This window comes from Schistocerca nitens, chromosome 5, assembly GCF_023898315.1.
Source record: "Schistocerca nitens isolate TAMUIC-IGC-003100 chromosome 5, iqSchNite1.1, whole genome shotgun sequence".
NCBI lineage: Eukaryota > Metazoa > Arthropoda > Insecta > Orthoptera > Acrididae > Schistocerca > Schistocerca nitens.
The window spans coordinates 291,928,098-291,949,193 of record NC_064618.1 but is presented as its reverse complement, the minus strand read 5'-3'; the positions used below and the strand labels follow the sequence as shown (position 1 = coordinate 291,949,193).

Here is a 21,096-nt window from a genome sequence, read left to right as displayed (position 1 = left end):
ACACACAAATGAGAATCCCAGCACCAGCTTACTCTCTCTCTCTCTCTCTCTCTCTCTCTCTCTCTCTCTCTCTCACACACACACACACACACACACACACACACACACACACTCAACGCACACACACCATCCCCTCAGTGTTACTACCACAAGAAATCCCTTTCCCTGTCCCACGTCTTCGCCCTCCACCATGACGCCTCTGCCTGGGCAACCACCCGTAAAATCATGTTACTCATACTGTGCTAGTTTGGATGTTTAGTGATACAATGCAAGCTGGTGTAATAAGTCTGCTTCCAAGGAGTAAAGAAACGAAATGCTTGGCAATAGCAGAGCACATCTGACTATCAAGGAGGCAGCAGCTACACATGCTGACCAAGCAATTGCATGAAAGGCTTTTCTATTATTATCATTTTTGGGTAATTTTATTATTTTACTTGATTAAACATTCAGTTCTTGGTGAAAGACTGAAATTACCAAAAAATAGCTTTAACAATAATAACACTACAAAGTGTACCTGAAATCTGAACCAGGGCCATTTAAAATACAAAGTTATGAAACATAAGCAAAAAGTGTGTTTTCTTTTGTAGTAATATTATGACATGTAATATCACATTTTAATGTCAAAACAATGAAGATTGTTTGTGTTTTATGTTGGAGGGAATGTCAGTTTGTTACAATGAGTCACAAATGAAACACATCTCACTGTAACTATAGGAGGCAATAAACAGGAGATATATGTAACTGGGTTCTTGTAGCACTTTGTTACCTACAATAAGCAGTATAAAGTAATACGATATCTCAATTTAAATCTAAGTTGCTTCTAATTATAATTTTGTACAACTTTGTGAAATTTATTTCTACCAATGTGTAGTCTATTGATAAATAGTATATTTCTACACACTTTTTTAGGGTGGGGAGGCAGGAGGGGGGGGGGGGGGGGAAAGACAACATGACACATTTACAGAATGTGCTCATAGCTTCATAAAAATGATTTAATTTTTTATGGATATTTGAAGAATGAGTGACATAAAAGTAAGTATTCTTCTTTATGAGTCATATTTTTAATATTTATGATTCATCTGAGGGTGAAAATTACAGTTTCCTATATGCATCAGCAAACTTTGGTCATCTTGGGACTATTTGTACAATAAGGTTACAAAAGTTAACAAATGTATATAAACAGTCAAACTGGTTATTTAATTATCCATCTTGACTGGAACATACATTACAGTTCCACATCTGCAGTGATTGATGTAATAAAACTATGTACACTTTACATAACTCTTGATGGCTAGGAGATACTCCACAGAAGCACTGAAAAAAAGTTAACTCCTGCCATAAAATTCCTAAAAAACAAAAAAACAAAAAAAGGTATATATACAGTGCACCACAGTACATCACAATATAAAATTAAGATGAATATAAATTGTTGCTATCACATTCTTTAGGTGCTTAAATGTGACCACAATTTTTTTTAAATAAAACTATACACCACAATGACTGTGTGGCATTGAAATTAATATGTTGGAATTTGCTACAAAAAGATGAATGATGTTTTCAAGAACATCTTTGAGGAGTGTGGTTAATGGTAATTTACAGAAAGACAAATACTGCTCTCATACAAATGAGATCGCATAAGCATGTACACAACTTAAACACATTACAACACACAATAAAACATTATGTTTATTCCAAATGAACATTATATATGCTATGTGATTGTTTAGTAATCACTTTTGAAATATGTTAATGTTCTGAGCACTTCATTTACAGCCAGAAATAATACGTGTATAGCCCTGAATGAGAGGTCACCATGTAACACACACACACACACACACACACACACACACACACACACACAATTATTCATGCCAAAAAAAGGGGCAAGTGTAGACACAGAAAACACTAAAGACACAACTTTCTTGTTTTCTTTCAACTCACAATATATACTGACACATGTAGGTCACATGAGAACATACATAAATATTACAATGTTTTATACAGCATTACTCACTCACTTAAGTGAACTACTGTTATTTACACAGGAATGGGAAGATCCTTTGCAACAAGACGCAAGATTTGTTCTGTATTGAACCGCCAATTACGAATGTCCTTTGAAACCTTACACCAAGCTTCACCGTGATGAGGCTCTGCAGCAATACATCTCTTCTTAACCTCCTCTTGTTGCTCCTACACAAAAATGAGATAAATATGTATATAAAAATGATACAGTACAATTGAGTCACAAAAGACCAGAAGGCACTAAAATAATACTTGGTATGTTTTACCCTTGCATCAATAACTGGCCCACTGCAAAAAGTTCTACATAAAAAACTGTATCATCACTACATTATATAAATAATAATTATGGAGTTCAAAAGCTAGACAAAATACACACAAACAACAATATATTTAAGTCAGTGGGCACCAAAACTGGAACTGCTGTAATTATTCTGCTTCACAAGACAGGAGACAGATTAGACAAAAAAGGTGCACCTTTCATATCAGTTTTCTCTTTGTAACGGACAACATGAGTTTATAAGTCCTGCTAGCTTTCAGTATGGCCTGGGAGAGTAATGCAGCAATGATGTGATTCCATAGATTTTCTCGGCACAGCAATGAGTTGGAACAGCTAAGGTATGGCAGGTGCTGAGTGCCAAGGACAAAAGGCAGCCACAGATAAAAGAATAGGAAATCCTGGAAGCAACTGACGTGTGAGCAAGTGGCAGATACATTGTCAAACTGTCAAAAGTGTTGCTTTAGAGCTGTGAAATATTACTCCCAAGTATTACCGGGAAAATTACAAATATTGCGGACAGTGAACCTACATAATAAATGCATATATCAAATTGTGTGATTTAATGTTAGGAGTTCAATGCAGTATTGCATGCTGTTGTATGTTTTGAGTGACACTGATTTTTATAAACAGTGATTAAATAAATACTTTAAATTATACAATTGGCAAACCAATGCTGCTACACTCACAAAAAAAAATGTCAAACTGAAGCTGAACTGCATAGTAAACCCATACTAACATATTTTACCAGGAACTCAACTGGGTCTACAGCACTGGTTCTTAAACTGTTTTTTGTTCACAGCTGTAGCACTGTAGCAAGTTCCCACAGAACACTGACACGAGTTGGCAATAGTAAACGGGGAGACAATGTTTGAGTCGGCAACAATATGAGAGCCTCCATCTAGCATGTGCACAGCTTGTCTCCACCAATCAAGTTGTTTGTAGGCTCACAGTCCTAACGCAATCCTTGTTGAGGCATACTTTGAGGTGGATTTTTAGTTACACGCATGCATGCACTGTCCAGTTAATGTGCTGATTTTTGACTAAAAGGAAAAAAATTTTAAGATGAGTCAGTGACAGAAACAAATAACAATAACAAAAGTGAGAGTGATAGATTTCAAATGTAAGTCTTGTGAAAACAGTGAAACCTAATGGAACAGTGTGTAAGTACCAAGAGAGTTATTTAAACTTGGATTTACATTCAGTGGACCTGAAAACTGTCTGGTACCAGAATGCATCATTCTTAGAAAAACTAACCAATTAATTTATGATCCCTAGCAAACTGAAAAGACTGTTGAATAGCAACCATGGTCGCCACTTATCTGGGAATGAAAAGAATTATTTAGCCAACTGATTTCATCAGCAGAAAAGCAAGCCATAGCTATAGTATGGAGAGCAATTATTTCTGAAAAAGTACAAGTGGCCAGTTATAAGATTGCTGACATAGTAGCAAGAAAATGCAACCCCATACTACTGCAGAGGATGTAATTTTTCCTGCATGTTAAGAAATGGGGAAATCGATGTTATGTGATGGTGCTAAAAAGAAAATGTCTTTGGTTCCACTGTCAAATGATTAATCTTCTGATACTATTTCCTGGAAAACTAATGCTACGTCTTCAGATATCTAGTACAATGTCCACAAAAAGCGAAGCGATGGTCATGTATTTTCACTACAGCTCGATGAGTCAACTGGTATAAGTAAGGAATGTAGACACTGTCATGAGAGAAATTGAAAAAAACATAAAAAGATAACACACCTCATGAGACAACAAATACAAAACACAAACATTAACCATAAACAATCAAAATACACACATCAATTTTACCATAGACTGATGAAAATTATATGTTGAAAACAAGGATTGAAATATAATGAGGATATAAAAGTAGATGAAGAATACATAGAAAACCTCATAACATAGTCAGAAACTGTTCTGAAACAATAGGAGAAAAATGGAAATAGCAATACGAACACTAGGCTAACATGAGAACTGATAAAAAATGAAATACACAACATTATAAGATACATGAAAAAGCAGAACGACAAAAACAATAAAAACACGAATCAATAATGCTCAAAAACCTCAGACAGATACTCCAAAATGAACACACCATCAAATCTAAAAAAAAAAAAAAAAAAAAAAAAAAAGGAAATACAGCTGTTTTTATGGATGAACAACAACAGATTGACAAGACACAAGATTTCATTTCACAAAATGGTGTAGCAATTTTAATGGCCAGTAGTGTACTTTATTTATGATGCTGCCAATTGCAGCAAGCAATTGTGCCATTACTGTTGTATTTTACCAAATACTTTGTGTACTCTGCTTTGCTTTCTGTTGTGTATTGCTAATTGTTTTCTTTTCTTATTTTGAAATGAGTGAAGAGACTAATACTGGTCCATCACAGGTTTCAAGTACAGCTCTCAAAATACCAGGAGGGCTTGCCTTCCCTATGATCATGTGTTAGGTCTGCTTTCACAGAAGCACAAATGATTGTCAAAGACTACAAATCCTGTGAGAGGGAGAGTGTGTTTGTACCACCGCACGAGTCCTCATCCTTCAGGTGGTCGAAGTTTTCAATTGCTTATGATTGCTGCCGAATGTCATCTTAATCATGTTGGTAGTAGAGCAACCAGAAAACAACAGTGTTGAACATATTTCAATCTTGCCAAGGAGAAAATGCTGCTGATTTTCAAAATAAAGTATCACTTGTTGAAAGCTTAAACAGAGTCAAAAGAAGAAAATGGGCAACGATCATTTCGGAAATGGAAAAAAAACTGTATACGATTTTGTGAAATATTCCACTCAGAAGTTCTTATTATGGAGAGCAAAGATCATTTCGGAAAGATAAGCTGTGTAGGATTTTGCACATTCCATTCAGAAGCTCTTATTATGGAGAATAAAAAGTATTTATTCTCTTTTATTATTATTTTATCCCCAATCACAAGTTTTTAAATTTTTTGTGATCAACTTCCTCTACTAATTTCATAAAAAATTGATGCTAATTTTGTCCAAGACAGATTCTAATTTCGCCCAAAATGTATTCTAATTTTGTCAAAAATAGATGCCACATTTTCAGGTCCATATTTAAATTTTTAATTGCAATAACTCACTTCAGAGGGCAGTAAAGCTAACTTTAATTGCTTGGAATTCATTTAGGGAAAAATTACCTACACTGAAAAGTACGTCCCTTACGTGCTTCACGTGGAACATTAATCAGGATTGTGTGCTGGAAATTCTCACCCATAGCAGTGAGGCATGGGCCTTAAATGTAAAGATTATTAGAATAGTGAGAACTTCTTGGAAGAATTTTGTTGGTTATGTCAAGAAGAGACCCAAATCAAATACAGAGAAATAAAAAGTGATTTCTGGATGTAGCGATGACTGTCAAGAAATTAAGAAACTAAGTTGTATTAATATTTTGGGCACCAAGGTTTTTCTTCTGCAGCACCACAAAAAAATGACTGCACAATAACTATAAATGAGTTCTTAGTGTATGTAGCAAATTTAGTAGCAAAGGTTGAACAATACTGACCAACATTTTCACAATAAACTGGTATTTAATACTGATGTACTTTGGTTTAGAGCAAAATTTTTGTATTTATTAAATATAATTTCATTCAGCTGTGACTGATTCATCAGGCCATGGTCAAGATAATCAAACAAAATCTTTAAGACCTGAAGAAGATGTTTTTACAATAATATACATGTCCATTTTTTTAAAAGTTGCCACTCTTTACTAATAAAATATACTAAGGAAATGTTCAATTCATTACACTTATCATATGGTAACACATGAATGTCATATGCCTGTTTTTCTGATCTTTTTTTCTTTTTTTTCAAATTCTAAAATCCAATATTTCTTGACCTCCAGACTAGTTTTGTTATATAATAAGCTTCTTTTATCAGGATTCTTATTCTTTTTAATAGATACATGTATTTTTTTATAATTTTATCTCTTGGTAATTCCTTACAGTACAGCAGAACAAAATTTCTTAACTAAAAAGACTACATGAGGCATGTTACAAAGTATTGAGAATTTTGTAAATTCATGTTTGTATAATTCTGATTCGCACGATTTTCAATATTGTGTTGGTACCCGTGCCTCAAAAGTATTTGTACAGTGTTATCCATATCAGATGTTTAGTCTGTTGTCAGTTCTCAAAAATGTTGTGCACGTTTTGGTAATTTTGGTAATTATTTATTTAATATAAAAATGGGTCACAGAATATGTATCAAATTTTGTTATAAGAATGGAATAAAGTGCAGCAAAGTTTTAGAAATGTTAAATATGGCTTCTGGTTAGACTGTTATTAGTAAATCAAGGGTTTATTAATGGTACTAATGTTTCGAAGAAAGCCATGAAGATGTTGAATATAACAAATGCCCTCTACACACTAGCAAATCATCAACCAATCAAATCATGGAAAAAGTGGAAGAAGTTATTATGGATGATCACCAAATCACTAACAGATGGTGTTGACAAATCAATTGGCTGATGCAATGAATTTTTTTTCCAATGTTTTGGTTAGGAAATAGCTGCAAGTGCGAGCACCTCAGATGTTGCTAAATGTATTCAACAACGATGTCAAACTACTAAACAAGTCACAAAAGATGACAAAACATGGTCTTAAGGATAGTACCTTGAAACTAAGACCCAGTGACCCCATGGGAAGTATTCTGGATTGCCAAGATTGAAAACAAGTGTTGCCCAATGTGAAAGTTCATGCAAGTAATTTTTCAACTGACTTGTGAAACTAAAATGGTCAAAGTAAATTCTACTTTATTATTTGCATGTAAGTACTCACATTAGATTAACTTAAAATTCATAGGAATATAGAAAAGTAACTGAAGTATTTATAGTAAAATATGATAACACTGTATTTAATAATAAGTACAGCTGCAGATTAGTTATATTGTGACTATTACTTGCCTCTGTTCCATTGAGTAATTCAAACTTGTAGAAATATGCCCATGCATCACCGAGATCTGAGTCAATCTTCACAGTCCTGTTGAACCACTCACGACATTTCTGAAGTTTCCTCTCTGACCAAAACAACCTTTTTCAAAGAAAAACATGACAATAGAATGATTAATGAATGAAGAGATTGTGCATGAAAATATAAAAAATTAAAAATAAGTGTAACCAATCACATTTCAGTGACAATTATTCTTAATTTACAATTATTGTTACATGGAGTTGTGCAGCAGCAGATGTGCATAACAATTATCTACGAAACTACTGAATCACATGAAGACTTAAAAGCTTCTGCTGTAATGATAAGTCACTTCTTTAAAATGATTTATGTTATGGTTTGAAACCAGAGTCAATCGAAATAAAGAAAAAGAAAGCAGCACTCTTCCAAAAGAGCTTTACATGGAAACTTCCAGTCTGAACTACAGTCCCCTACCATTAAATCAAATGGACCATCAAGCCACACTGAAGAATGCATATTGAAAAAAAATTAACAGATAATTATGCTTTAAGCTTCAAGTACATCAAAAAATTAATAACTATTGTTACAATAACCATTATGTGATGCCAAAAGCAATGCTGTTTCGATCATCACCAATATTTAAGCTTCTTTTACTTTTGTTTACAGAGGTGAGAGAAGAAAGAGAACACGAAGATGGAACCAGGATAGGGTAGAAAGAAGAATTTGATATCCAAATCTCGCCAGAAAGATTTTTTCATTGGAATTCTATTATTTACAAATAATCATCAATCATCAACCTGAAATCATCATAATAATGGAAGATATAACAGTGGAAGAGAGTGATTTACGTGTGACAACATAATGTTTACATTTCTATGCCTCTCCAACAGTTTGCTTCCCTTAACAAAGGGTTCTTATGATGACAAAAGTTGCACTGTGTGTAATCAGAGAGTAAGTATATAACAGACACTTACTTAGAGACAGCAAGGAGTACATGAGGGTCATGCTCGCATCTCTTCAGTGCATCCACACTTTTTGTCTTTCTCTGAGGTCTCTGTTCAAGGAAAATAGCTTCTGCCCATAAAATGCCAGATGTTGGGCATTCTTGCAGTGCTGTAAAATTTGTTCAGTAATAAGTTTTTATTACTGGAAATAGAACAAGTCTATCTGCCTGAATTATCATCAGTGTTGCAGATGAGTCTCTTATTTTGCACAAATCTAATTACAGATTAAAGATTCATATTCCTCATCAAATTTATAATGGTGTTACTCAAAACCAGTTTCGTAATAAATTGGGGGTCTCTTGTTAAACAGCTCTTGCAACATGCTATTAAAGAGTTAATATCAAAATTCAAACAATATTGTAACAGTGAAACACATGACATTCCTTAAAAATAGACAAAAACTTTTAGGTAAAGAACAAAAGTTTCTTTCAAGGTAAAAATTTCAGCCATCACAACTGGTCATACATTCCACGCATACCTTTAGCCATTAGAGTATTGGCTATGTCTCGTAATCCACCACGAAATTCAACACGTATAGCCTCCAACCACAGTTCAGCACATTTTGGATTGCGCAATCGGCCTTTCTCCAGTACTGAACGTGCTTTTGTTAACAGACCACGACGTTCTTCCAAGGATGACAACAATCGCCATAATGGAATTGAAGTAGGACACTTCTTAATCTATATAACAAAACAGATAAACAAAAAATAAACAATTTTTTTTGCACTTTCTGGATGATTATGAAGCAGTCAAAGACATATATGAATCTATCTAAAAACAAAGATGATGTGACTTACCAAACGAAAGTGCTGGCAGGTCGATAGACACACAAACAAACACAAATGTAAACACAAAATTCAAGCTTTCACAACCAATGGTTGCTTCATCAGGAAAGAGCGAAGGAGAGGGAAAGACGAAAGGACGTGGGTTTTAAGGGAGAGGGTAAGGAGTCATTCCAATCCCGGGAGCGGAAAGACTTACCTTAGACTTACCTTACCCCTAAGGGTCTTTCTGCTCCCGGGAGCATATATTATATGGCATATATTCTCCACCAATTAGCACTTGGTCAATTCTAGTGATCAGCTGATTCTTGTTCAAGGCCAGTTCATAACTAACGCTGAGTATTGGCATGTTAAGGGGTGGTCACATTTTTGGCTGTTGACTGTGTGAAGTCTGAAACTATTTTTCATCTCAACACATTCACTTTGAGTTTCAAATTCAGGATGCTGTGCCTCTCATTTCCAACTCCATCCCATTCCAGATGTTGGATGACCTCTGCTGTGAGTTCAGGTTTCTGCTGCTTCGAGGACTGGGTGCTGCAAAAGACTGTGATGCCCACATTGCCCTTAAACTGAAAGCAGTTCTCAAATTTTGTTATGCTCAGCCTATTCCATTTGCTCTACAGCTGACTATCAAGAAAGAACTGGACAAGATGCAAGGCCTGGGCGTCATCAATCTCATGCCTTCCAGCCAGTGGGCTACAACTCAAGTGTTTATCCATAACTCTGCAGGGGCACTTCACTTGTGCGGGTTTTTTAAATCCATCATTAACGTTGAATGAATAGTGGACTGCTATCCTATTCTTTACCCTGAAGAAATATTCGTGACGCTGGAGGGCAGTGAGTGTTTTTCGAAAACTGATTTGGCACAGGTATACGTCCAGCTTCAGCTTGATTCTGGTTCTTAATAAATTATGGTAATCAACACTCCCTTTGGGTTTTACTGTAATACATGCCTGCCATTTGGCACTGTGAGCTCCAACAATTTACCTTACCAAAGAGTTAATGCAAGGTGTTCCACACTGTACAAGCTATCTTGAAGACATTAATTTCACGAGTTCCTCATGGCACAAACATATCACTAATGTCTGGGTCTGTTCACTAAATTGCAAGAGGCGGGCTTTAAGTGCAATCTGCTGAAATGGAAGTTTTCTCAGGCAAAAATCAATAATTTGGGCCACCTTCTTTCAAAGGACAGCATCAAACATATGAAGCACCATGTAGCGGCCACTGACAATCTACGTAAGCTGCAGAATCTGAAGGAACTACAGTCATTCCTGCGTTAAGTCAGTTATTATTCAAAATTTTTCAGGATTGTGGTGGATATCATTCATCCATTGATCACATTGCATAAAAAAGGATATTCTTCATTTGTTTGGGGGACTGCGAGAGATGGGCCAAAGTTGCTGCTGAAGTCATTGTGGTGCCTTGGTCCCTTCACACTGGGTAAACAGCTTGTCCTTGCAGCAATGCGCACCTTCCAATATGGGGTTGGGGCAGTACTGGCTCACAGAAATGCTGACAGCTCTGAACAGCCTATTGCATATGCCTCGAAGATGTTGACAGCTATTCAGTGCAATAACTCACAGTTAGAAAGGAATCTTTAGCCATAAGGTACAGAGATGGAAAGTTCCATGTTTTGTTCTACGACAAGTTCCATGTCATCACTGACCATAAGTCACTTGTGGCACGCTTTAGTCCCCACTCGCAATTTGCCGACAAGATCGCAGAATGACTCCAGCATTAGGCTTTGTTTTTGTGTGTGTATCACTATGAAATTCATCACAAATCCATGGTACACCATGCTAATGCAGACGCATTGTCTCACCTGCTAATGTGACCCGACCTGTCGTTCGCAAAAGCCTAAGTTTTCTACTTCTAAATTAATGCTCATTGGCAGCACATGGTGGGTACTCTTCCAGTGAAAGTCCATCACATAAAACAGGCCACCCGGAAAGATCCTATGCTCTGACAGGTAGTGGATTCTGTTTAAAATGGTTGGCTCAAGTGGCTGCCCACCAAAGTGTTCGGTCTGCTCCCCCTATTTCCTCCCTTGTTAGGGCAGTCGATGGCACTCTCCTCCTTAGCAATGACTCAGATAGCCCTGCATCATCATCCTTCCAATACTACAGGCTCACATCCTGGCTCCCATACCCTGTGCCCATTGGCGTATGACCCATACGATAGTCCTAGTGCAGTGTTTTGTCTACTGGCCTTGAATCAATTTGGCAATCGAGAAGATCGTCCACGATTGCAAACAGTGCACCGAGCAGTAGGCGGCATTACCGAGAGCTTTTGCTTCCTGTCCCGTGTCGAGTGAGCCACTGGACAGCATCCACATTGACTTTGCAGGGCCCTTCTGCAATTCTATGTGGGTAGTGATGCTCGACAAGCTGTCCAACTATCTGTATGTCCTGTGCATGTGCCCTATCAGAACAGAGGAGACTATCTGAGGTCCCACTCAGTTTTTCATGACTGCAGGACTGTCCCTGATGATTGTCTCTGATAATGGCCACAGTTCACATCAGCATTGTTTCACAATTTCTACATCTGCAATGGCATTATCCACTTCACTTCGGCAATGGTGTTATCCATTTTACATCTGCATCATTTCACCCACAATCAAATGGAGAGGCAAAGCGTATGGTGTGCATCTTTAAAACAGTGTTAAAAAAGTGCTCGGCAGACTCATCGTAAGACTCGAGATTGCGTTGTTTCTCAGCACCTACACGAACACACCACTGAATCCCTGAAGACTGGAAGATATCCTTCACGGCCTGCAGCTCTTGACTCTGCTGAACCTGTTCTGCCTGGTGCTGTTGCCAGACAGGTGTGCTCGTGCCCTTCACGGTATGCCCTGAGTGCCCCTATCTGGCAGCATACTTTTGGTAGGCAGCCTGACGAGTGCTGGTGACAATACGAGTGATGCACAGTTATTGCACGTTCACCACGGCACTGGTACGGTATCACTGTCCCACCAAGAATCAGCTGCAACCTGGTTAGGGCACCTACCTACCTGCCGCCGCCACAGCCCCAAGAAGACCCCCGCAGGGAGTTGGCCTGCAAGCACCCTCCACTCCAGGGGCCAGGCGCCACGGGAGCACTGCTGCTTGAGGCACTGTTAGGAGCTGGTGACATTGACTTGCGGTTGCTGGCAGCACTGAGCTCTCAGTCGGTGTTTGACAGCAGCTGCCTGGAAGCTGCCCTCTCACAGACGCATCCGGTGGCCCTTCCCTTGTCATCGTGACGACTACCTCTCACTGCCAATGGCACATTTTTCTCATCACCAGTGAGTGCAGTGTTGTTGCCGTGTCTCCGAGTCACTTCCAATCGACTTCCAATCGTATGCCCTGCTGGGCCGCAGACTGCCCAGGCTCACGATGATGACATCCCTTCGGACACCGACAAGCTGACGGAGGTGATCATCGTGGCGTACAGTGGCTGCCACTGCCGTGCAGTCGTCTGAGTGAACCCTGTGGTCTCCTGAGCTATGCCAGTTCATCTCCGGCAGCAGACCCACCCACCCGGTACGTCTTCTACCTCCTTCCAGTGATGTCAGCTCAACAGAGAAGGGGAAGCACGTGGTGGTGCGCAGACTTAAGACGTCACCACAACCGTGGAGTATGTATGTGATGTAGCTGGCAAAAGACTGAAACAAAGGCACGCATTTCGCTTGTTGCCAGCACTATTGTGGACCGCATGGAGCCAGTGCACATCGACAGTGCAGCCTACTCTCTCTTGCTTCAGTCGTGCTCAGTGAAGTTTCTACTTGACAACTAGAAGTATTCCATGATTTTCCTGTAACAAACTTTGCCTGTTATCAGGTTCAGCATGGACTGTTCTTTTCCTTAGTCAATGTTCACATGCATGTGTAACTCTCATGCTCTGTCACTGCTGTTCTACTTCCGGTGTTTTTGGTTGTTGTAACAAAACTGCAGATGCTACAAATGCTCTCAAATCAGCAAGTCACTATGTGCAAGACACTGACAAACTAAAACATTTATTTCCCACTAGTACCTTCATTATCTTCTTATTAGAAACTGCAATAAGGTACATAATAGTCATGGACTTTTTAACTGGTTGTTGCCTGCAAATATTATTGAACCTATTTTCTTGTGCCTGAACTTTGTACTGTATATCCTTACTTTTATATTACGTCTTCTGTTTGATGCATGGTATGTGAGCCAAATGCAACAGATAAAAAAGTGAGATTTGAAACATATATATTGCCACATTTGACCACATTTAAGATAAATTTCTTCTAAATGATTTGAAAATAAAGGAGATAGTCACAAATCTAACCACAATGTAATGTTGCTTTAGTTCCATAGCAACACATATTAGATGACAAGAAATAGTTGTGGAATCACTTCTGTAACATATTATGACAATAAAGCTTTCTGTTAAGATTTAGAATTATAGGGCATCTATTGTTCAAACACAAATACATAGTACACATAAAACACCTCTATTATTGAACTTTCAACAACTGCTGTAATAATTATGATGACATTCAATAATCATATTTGAGCTGGTGAAGCAACATGACTGGCAACAAATGGTGATAATGACGAAACTGTGTTTACACTCACCCCCATGTTATATGTGTCCCATGCCTTATCAACTTTCCCTTGCTGCTCTTCTATTTGACCTTTCATCAGCCAGAGTTTAGGAAATTCTGGAAACACTTTAATAGCTTCTTCCAAGAGCATAAGTGCTTGCTCTAGATTGTCCAAAGCCCATTCAAGCTTTGCAGATTTCATCATTACCCTACAAGATTGAGAATTTTAGTGTAAAGAAAAACAATTTAAATAATCAATGAATGACAGAATTCTAAACACTTTTTATTTTTTTTATTTTATTTTTTTTAATAGCATATATGTAATATTGTTCAATAAATGTAGTATGGCAATCATAACAGAATACAGAAATAAATTTAGGGAATCAAACATTCCTAATGAAGGCGCAGCAACATCCACATTAAAGCAAAAATGTTTAAAAGCTTTATTAGTTTCAAGCACTTTAAACTAAACCAAATGAAAATATGCACTCAAATGTATTAGCTAGAACTTCTGAAAAAGCTTACATTATTGCTGAAAATGTTTAATGCATACTGAATGTGCTAATAAAACAAGAGTTCTGGCTGAGATAAATGTACAGAATTTATAAACACTCTGATTATTGACAGAATTTCCCAGAAGTTGCATATTACTGGTTAACAAAACCCATGAAAATATCAAAGGAGATACATAAAAGTTGATAATACAAACAGAACATCAAATCTGAGGAAACACTAAGAAAGTTTGTCAAGAGTGGCATGCAAAGTGATAATATTATTTGAATGTGATAATCTTTCTCAATCACAGGTTTCTAAAGACTGAGATTCATTACTCTGATATCCCTACCATCACTGTAAAAGATTAATGAAAAAAATTGCTTGTGACTCTTTGAATACAGTAAACCTATATGTTTTACTTTCTGTTTAACTTCAGATTTACTAACTTTCTTTTGACTAATTACAAGCACATTCATAAAAATGTAGCACTGACCTTACATCTTAACAAAAGAGCATGGAAAATATGATGTCATGTAGTCCTGTGATTGAAGAAGCATCGACAACATTTTCCCTGATTTCAAATTTTATGTCAATAACAGATTACAGTTACCTTGGGGTTGGTGCAGATGCACGAGCCTTAGCCAGCAGACGACGAGCACGTTCATACTCAGAGTTCTCCGATTCAAGTTTGACAGCAGCAAGCCAGATTTCTTCTGAGTTTGGGTTAGCTTGAAAGGCAAGCGATAATATTCCTCTTGCAGCAGGTACGTCACCCTGAAACAGAAAATCTGATAACACCAGATTACATCCAGAGCAATTTGCAATAAACTGGAAGCTAGCTGTCAGGTTGCTGTGTTAGGACACAAAAGCGCTCTCTCTCTCTCTCTCTCTCTCTCTCTCTCTCTCTCTCTCTCTCTCTCTCTCAGCTCCAATGCTGATGATTTAGCTAAATATACAAGGAATACTGTAAAATATTTTTTTAAAAAAGTAATTCAGACATCTAAACAAATGCACTACAAGAAGAAGATAGCAATGTCAGGGAACAAAATAAAAACAATATGAGACATTGTGAAAGAGGAGACTGGTAGAACCAGAAAGGAACAGGAGCAAATAGCACTAAGGGTAGATGACACATTAGTAACCAATGGGCAATGGGCATAGTGTGGCAAATCTATTTAACAAGTACTTTATATCTGTTACTGATAGAATGGGATTGTCAGGATCAGTAAATAATGCCCTTGAATATCTGAAACTAGCCTTTACAAATAGCTTCAGGTACATGAATATGTCACTCACTTCACCAAAAGAAATAACTTCCATAATAAAATCTTTAAAAACAAAGCATTCTAGTGGTTACAATGAAATATCAACAAAGTTAATTAAGGCATGTTCTTGTGAGTTTTGTACAATTCTAAGTTACTTGTGTAACCAGTCAATTATAACTGGGACATTTCCTGACTGGCTAAAATATGCAGATGTTAAGCCTCTATTCAAGAAAGGGGATAAAGAGATACCATCAAACTACAGACCGATTTCACTTTTGCCAGCATTCTCAAAAATTTTAGAAACAGTAATGTACAGGCAGCTTCACAACCATCTGAGCACAAATAACATATTATCAAGAACACAGTTTGGATTTCTGAACGGTTCTGATATCGAGAAGGCTATTTACACCTACAGTGAAAATGTACTTAATTCATTAAATAACTAGTTACAAGCAGCAGGTATTTTCTGTGATTTGTCAGAGGCATTCGATTGTGTGCACCACAACATCCTTTTAAATAAATTGGATTCTATGGTGTCATGGGCAGTGCTGCAAAATGGTTCAAGTCATACCTCACTAACAGGAAGCAAAGGGTGTCAGTGCAAGGGACTAGTGAATTAAGTCATCAGTCATCATCAGAATGGGAAGAAATTACATGTGGTGTCCCACAAGGATCCATCTTAGGGCCATTGCTTTTTCTTGTGTACATTAATGATATCTCATCAGTTACACCGGCAGAAGCAGAGTTCATTTAGTTTGCAGATGACACAAGTATTGCAATAAATAGTATGTCGAGTGTAGTTCTAGAAAGATCTGCTAATGATATTTTCATGGATATTAATAAATGGTTTAAAGCCAATTCAATGGCATTAAACTTAGGAAAGACTTACTACATGCAATTCAGAACCTGTAAGAGGTTTCCACCCAGCGTATGCATAAAGTATGAAGAAGAGCAGACAGAAGAGGTTGACGGTCTTAAATTCCTGGAATTACAACTTGATAATAAATTCAGTTGGGAGGAGCACACCACAGAACTGCAGAAACGCCTTAACAAATCTGTATTTGCAATTCGAGTGTTAGCAGACATAGGCGACATAAAAATGAAAAAGCTTGCATATTTTGCCTACTTTCATTCCATAATGTCATATGGTATAATATTTTGGGGTAACTCTTTAAGTCAAACAAAAGTTTTCAGAGTCCAAAAGCGTGTAATATGTATTATTTGTGGAGTACATTCACGGACGTCCTGTAGAAACCTCTTCAAAGAACTGGGTATACTAACTACTGCCTCTCAGTATATTTACTCCTTAATGAAATTTGTCATAAATAATATATCTCTTTTTCCAACAAACAGCTCAGTTCATACATACAATACCAGGAACAAAAATGATCTGCACAAGGACTTAAAAGCACTTACTTTAGTTCAAGAAGGGGACCACTACTCAGGAACACTCATCTTCAATAATTTGCCAGCAAACATAAAAAATTTAGTTACAAATAAAGATCCTTCTACTCCATTGACGAATTTTTTAATAGAAACAAATGATGTCTTGTATATATTCATACTATTAGTATTGTTATTTCAGCTTAAAAAAAAAAAAATTGACATGTTCTACATCCACGAGGATCTCCTCAGCACGGATCTATGGAACGAAAACTAATCTAATCTAAATCTAATCTCTCTCTCTCTCTCTCTCTCTCTGTGTGTGTGTGTGTGTGTGTGTATTGTTAACTTTGAAGAAAGGGGTTATTGGAAACCTTCATCTGCAAGTTCAGTCTTGTTTATGTGTCACTTAGGACTATCCAGTATCTGGTTAATGTTGCCATTGTTACTTTACATCATCTATCCTTTGTTGATGTCTCATGTTCTGTTTTCTACCTCTCACTGCCTGTCAGCATCTTTACCTGTGTTTTATTTCTCACCTTTGTTTACAAAAATGAATTAGTCTCTCTCATTATAAAAGTTGTCGTGAATTTGTACAGCACAATGTAGTAGCAATGTCAGCCACTTTCTAGACAGTTTTTCTAATTACCCCACAACCACTGGAGTTCTGTTTAATGTTATTTAATTATGGCATTATTTCACTTTAACTTGTGACCTGTCCATCGATCCTCTACATAGCATTTTCATTAGTATTTCAGATGTAATTCACAACAATATGGCCAACCATGCCATATTTTGTCTGCATTCTACAATCAACTATGCTTAATGAAATATTTTCACACTACAGAATTAAAATACAATACACAGAGTAACTTCTGTTTTTCATTTTGCAATACCTCAAATAATTTTAATGTTGTATGTATAATCACTTCACATTTCTATTCATTTATTTATTTCATCATGCATTTATTTTGCATTTTTACTTAAAGCATTTACCTCTCATTTGTTTGGGTATGTGTGTGTGTGTGTGTGTGTGTGTGTGTGTGTGTGTGTGTGAGTGTGTTTTAGCTTTCACAAAAAAAACATTAACTTCATAGCTAAGTTTCTGGACAATCTCGTTTATGTTCCTGTCTATTACTTAACACTTCAATAGTGTGGTGTGTGGTTACCTGCAGAGCTCCATTGTTTAATGATAAACATTATTAGATAGTAAGTATCATTCACAAAAGGATGATGTTATGTGTCAACTCACTATTCACTAATTAAATACATACAATGACTGACTTTATGGGTTTTAGTGAAATCAGCAACATACATGATGCATCATTTCTCAGACGAGCATTGTTAAGAACAGATTATTTAGTTGTGTAAGAGCTAGAGGTGCAGTCTGTTTGCAGTTGCCTTTTTTGTCTGAATTTTGTACTGTGTCAAGTAGTAGACATACGATATTTGCATTATTTAACAGGGGAGTGTCTAGAAGAAATTAAAAGCAGAGCTAAAAATACAATGTTTTGAACCTCATTGGTTACTGATAGACAACTCATGTTACCCTGATCCATTTCCAGAAGTTATCTGAGCATCTGATATGCTGGGAGAAGCTCAAGTTTCACACTGCTGATGTACTATTACAATATTGTACCAAAACCATTGTCATAAGCTTGTACAATACTCTACTTGTATTATTCTATCCAGTTTGTGAAATAAGATTTTACGCACACTGAAACATGGACTGAAAACACTTGCTTTTCTTGCGGGTATTAAGAGTGCAGATGGCAAATGTATACTAAACTAAGAAGGGAAGACCAACAGGTATTACTGCGAATTGGCAGAAATACATAAGTTCATACATAAAGGCAACATAAAAGAAGTGCTGTTAATATCAAGTCTCGATTCTGCATAAATGGGTATTTCATAGTCTTGTAGTCTTTCACGAATCAGCCCAGTTAGGCTCAGGATTGCATAGAAGTAGTAATTTCACACTGCAAATAAGGACAGCACAGATTTGAATCTGTTACCAATGATATTTTTGACTATCTATACACTTATCTTCCCATCAAGTTCTACAAAGGTCCAAAAAACATTGACTGCCACTTGGAAAATCCAGGACAGCATATGGCAATATTATGAAAAGACTAGATTGCTACTCACCACATAGCTCTCTGCTATGTGATTAATAGCAACCTATGCCACTGGTCGTGTGTGTGTGTGTGTGTGTGTGTGTGTGTGTGTGTATTTTGTCTGTTTCTGAAGAATACATAGCGACCAAAAGCTCCTTTCTGACAGTCTTTTTGTCATGCCTATCTGTGACTCAGCAGCTCCATCTAATGGTGAGTAGCAACTATCCTTTTTATAATACTGTTAAAGCATAATGAAGAAAATAAAGAGCATCACGAGGCACCTGACTTGACACCTCTCTCTCTCTCTCTCTCTCTCTCTCTCTCTCTCTCAGACACACACACACACACACACACACACACACACACACACACACACACACATCACTCTCTCACTCTCTCTCTCTCTCTCTCTCTCACACACACACACACACACACACACACACACACACCAAGAATCTCTGATAGTATGGTCTTCTACAAACATCCTTAATCGGTGTACAACTGTGAAATGCACAATGCTAGATCAGATAAAGGATTCAGACAGTTTGGATGGAAGAACAAAGTGCCCACAGAGTTAAAGTAGGTTTGCCCCTTGAAAACATCTCATGGAAACTCTAAGTAATGGGATAGAACTTTAAATATTTTTGTATAATTTCCTTGGTGCACAAAATGGGAGTACAAAACTTGATGTTGAGAGAAATCTTGGATTCATATCATATGTTGGAAACAAGTACAATGATGATGCTTATAGCAGATCACAGTTTCTTGTATCAAAATCCAAGTTGGTAACATAAGACTTCAAGAGATCTGCAAGTTTAGAAAGCAATATAACAAATAGGAAGATGGGTCTGTACAATAACTGTTACCTGACTGTAAATAAGAGGAATTTAATGTGACAGTTTGAATAGGTCATGGGAATATGCCCAGGTAAAATATTAAAACACAGTTAATGTTTCGACAGGTAACCTTCCAATCATGAACTACTATGTGATCTGCTTCTGCTTTCCAGTTTGAACTTGTGGACAGAGCTATGGCCAGCATGTTCTCCAGACATGAACCCTATCAAACATGCCTGGAATAGATTGAAAAGGTCTGTTTATGGACGATGTGACACACCAACCACTCTGAAGTATCTGCGCCGAATCACCATTGAGGAGTGGGGTAATCTGGACCAACAGTGCCTTGATGAACTTGTGAATAGTATGCCATGATGAATACAGGCATGCATCAATGCAAGAGGATGTCCTACTGTGTATTAGAGGTACCAGTGTGTACAGCAATCTGGACCACCACCTCTGTAGGTCTCGCTGTGTGGTGGTACAACATGCAATGTGTGGTTTTCATGAGCAATACAAAAGGGCAGAAATGATGTTTATGTAGATGTCTATTCCAATTTTCTGTACATATTCCGGAACTCTCGGAATTGAGGTGATCCAAATTTTTTTTTGATGTGTGTATGAAGCATAGCCATATTCTTAATTATTAAAATATTCTCAAACAACAATTAAAGTAAAGAAACATTAGTGGTTGATCAATCAAGATAGATTTACTGTGGCAACCTACATCTCCAATGATTTAACAAGCAAAGCCATTTCATTACTAAAATTACATGAACTGCAAACAATTAAGCAACTCATTTCAAATGATGGCAGAAGAAAGCACAATATTAAGCATCTCACTCCATGTGATTCCAGATGGGAGAAAGATGGGTCTTTAGCATCCTACTGATGATGAGGTCATTGAAGACAGAGCACAAGCTTGGACTGGCGAATGAAACTGAGTGTGTCCTTTTCAAAGGAACCTTCTCAGCATTTTTCTTAAGTGACTTCATGAAACCATTAAAAATCTAAATCTTATTGGCAGGACGCATAGAGATGAGTATGTTACGTTCAATTTAAGTGGGAGTACACAAAGATCCATTGACGAAACTTTGCTTTGTAAACTGAAAGTTATAACAGAACATAAAAAGTCTGGTCTAAAGCAGTAGATTCTGGAAAGTTGTTCATTTTTTATTTAAAGTAAACTCTACTAGTCTCTCAGATTCAAAATTAACTGTTCAAGACAAAGCTTTGTATATTTCTTTCAATAACACATATTTTGTTTTTGCAACACTCCTTTTCTAGTAAAGTGACACAAAACAAGCACTAACACTACTGTAGATTAAGTTTTCATAAGGATAATCAACTTCTTGTGCCAACACTGTGCCACTGATTGACAATACTCCTATTATATTTATCCTTGAGACAGCGAAGTGAAA

The 21,096-nt window shown here is 37.0% G+C and overlaps 1 protein-coding gene across 1 annotated transcript in view; it reads right to left on the bottom strand.

Moving 5' to 3' along the window:
- Positions 1-974: 974 nt before the first annotated feature.
- Positions 975-21,096, bottom strand: part of LOC126259249 (pre-mRNA-processing factor 6) — a 64,776-nt gene continuing 44,654 nt past the window's right edge. Inside the window, exons 14-19 of the mRNA XM_049955874.1 lie at positions 14,685-14,848; positions 13,611-13,788; positions 8,718-8,919; positions 8,210-8,348; positions 7,232-7,358; positions 975-2,190 (exon numbers count right to left, since the gene is read on the bottom strand). Coding sequence (XP_049811831.1) covers positions 2,038-2,190; positions 7,232-7,358; positions 8,210-8,348; positions 8,718-8,919; positions 13,611-13,788; positions 14,685-14,848 — 963 coding nt within the window. The 3' untranslated portion in view covers positions 975-2,037. The remainder of the gene's footprint in view (positions 2,191-7,231; positions 7,359-8,209; positions 8,349-8,717; positions 8,920-13,610; positions 13,789-14,684; positions 14,849-21,096) is intronic.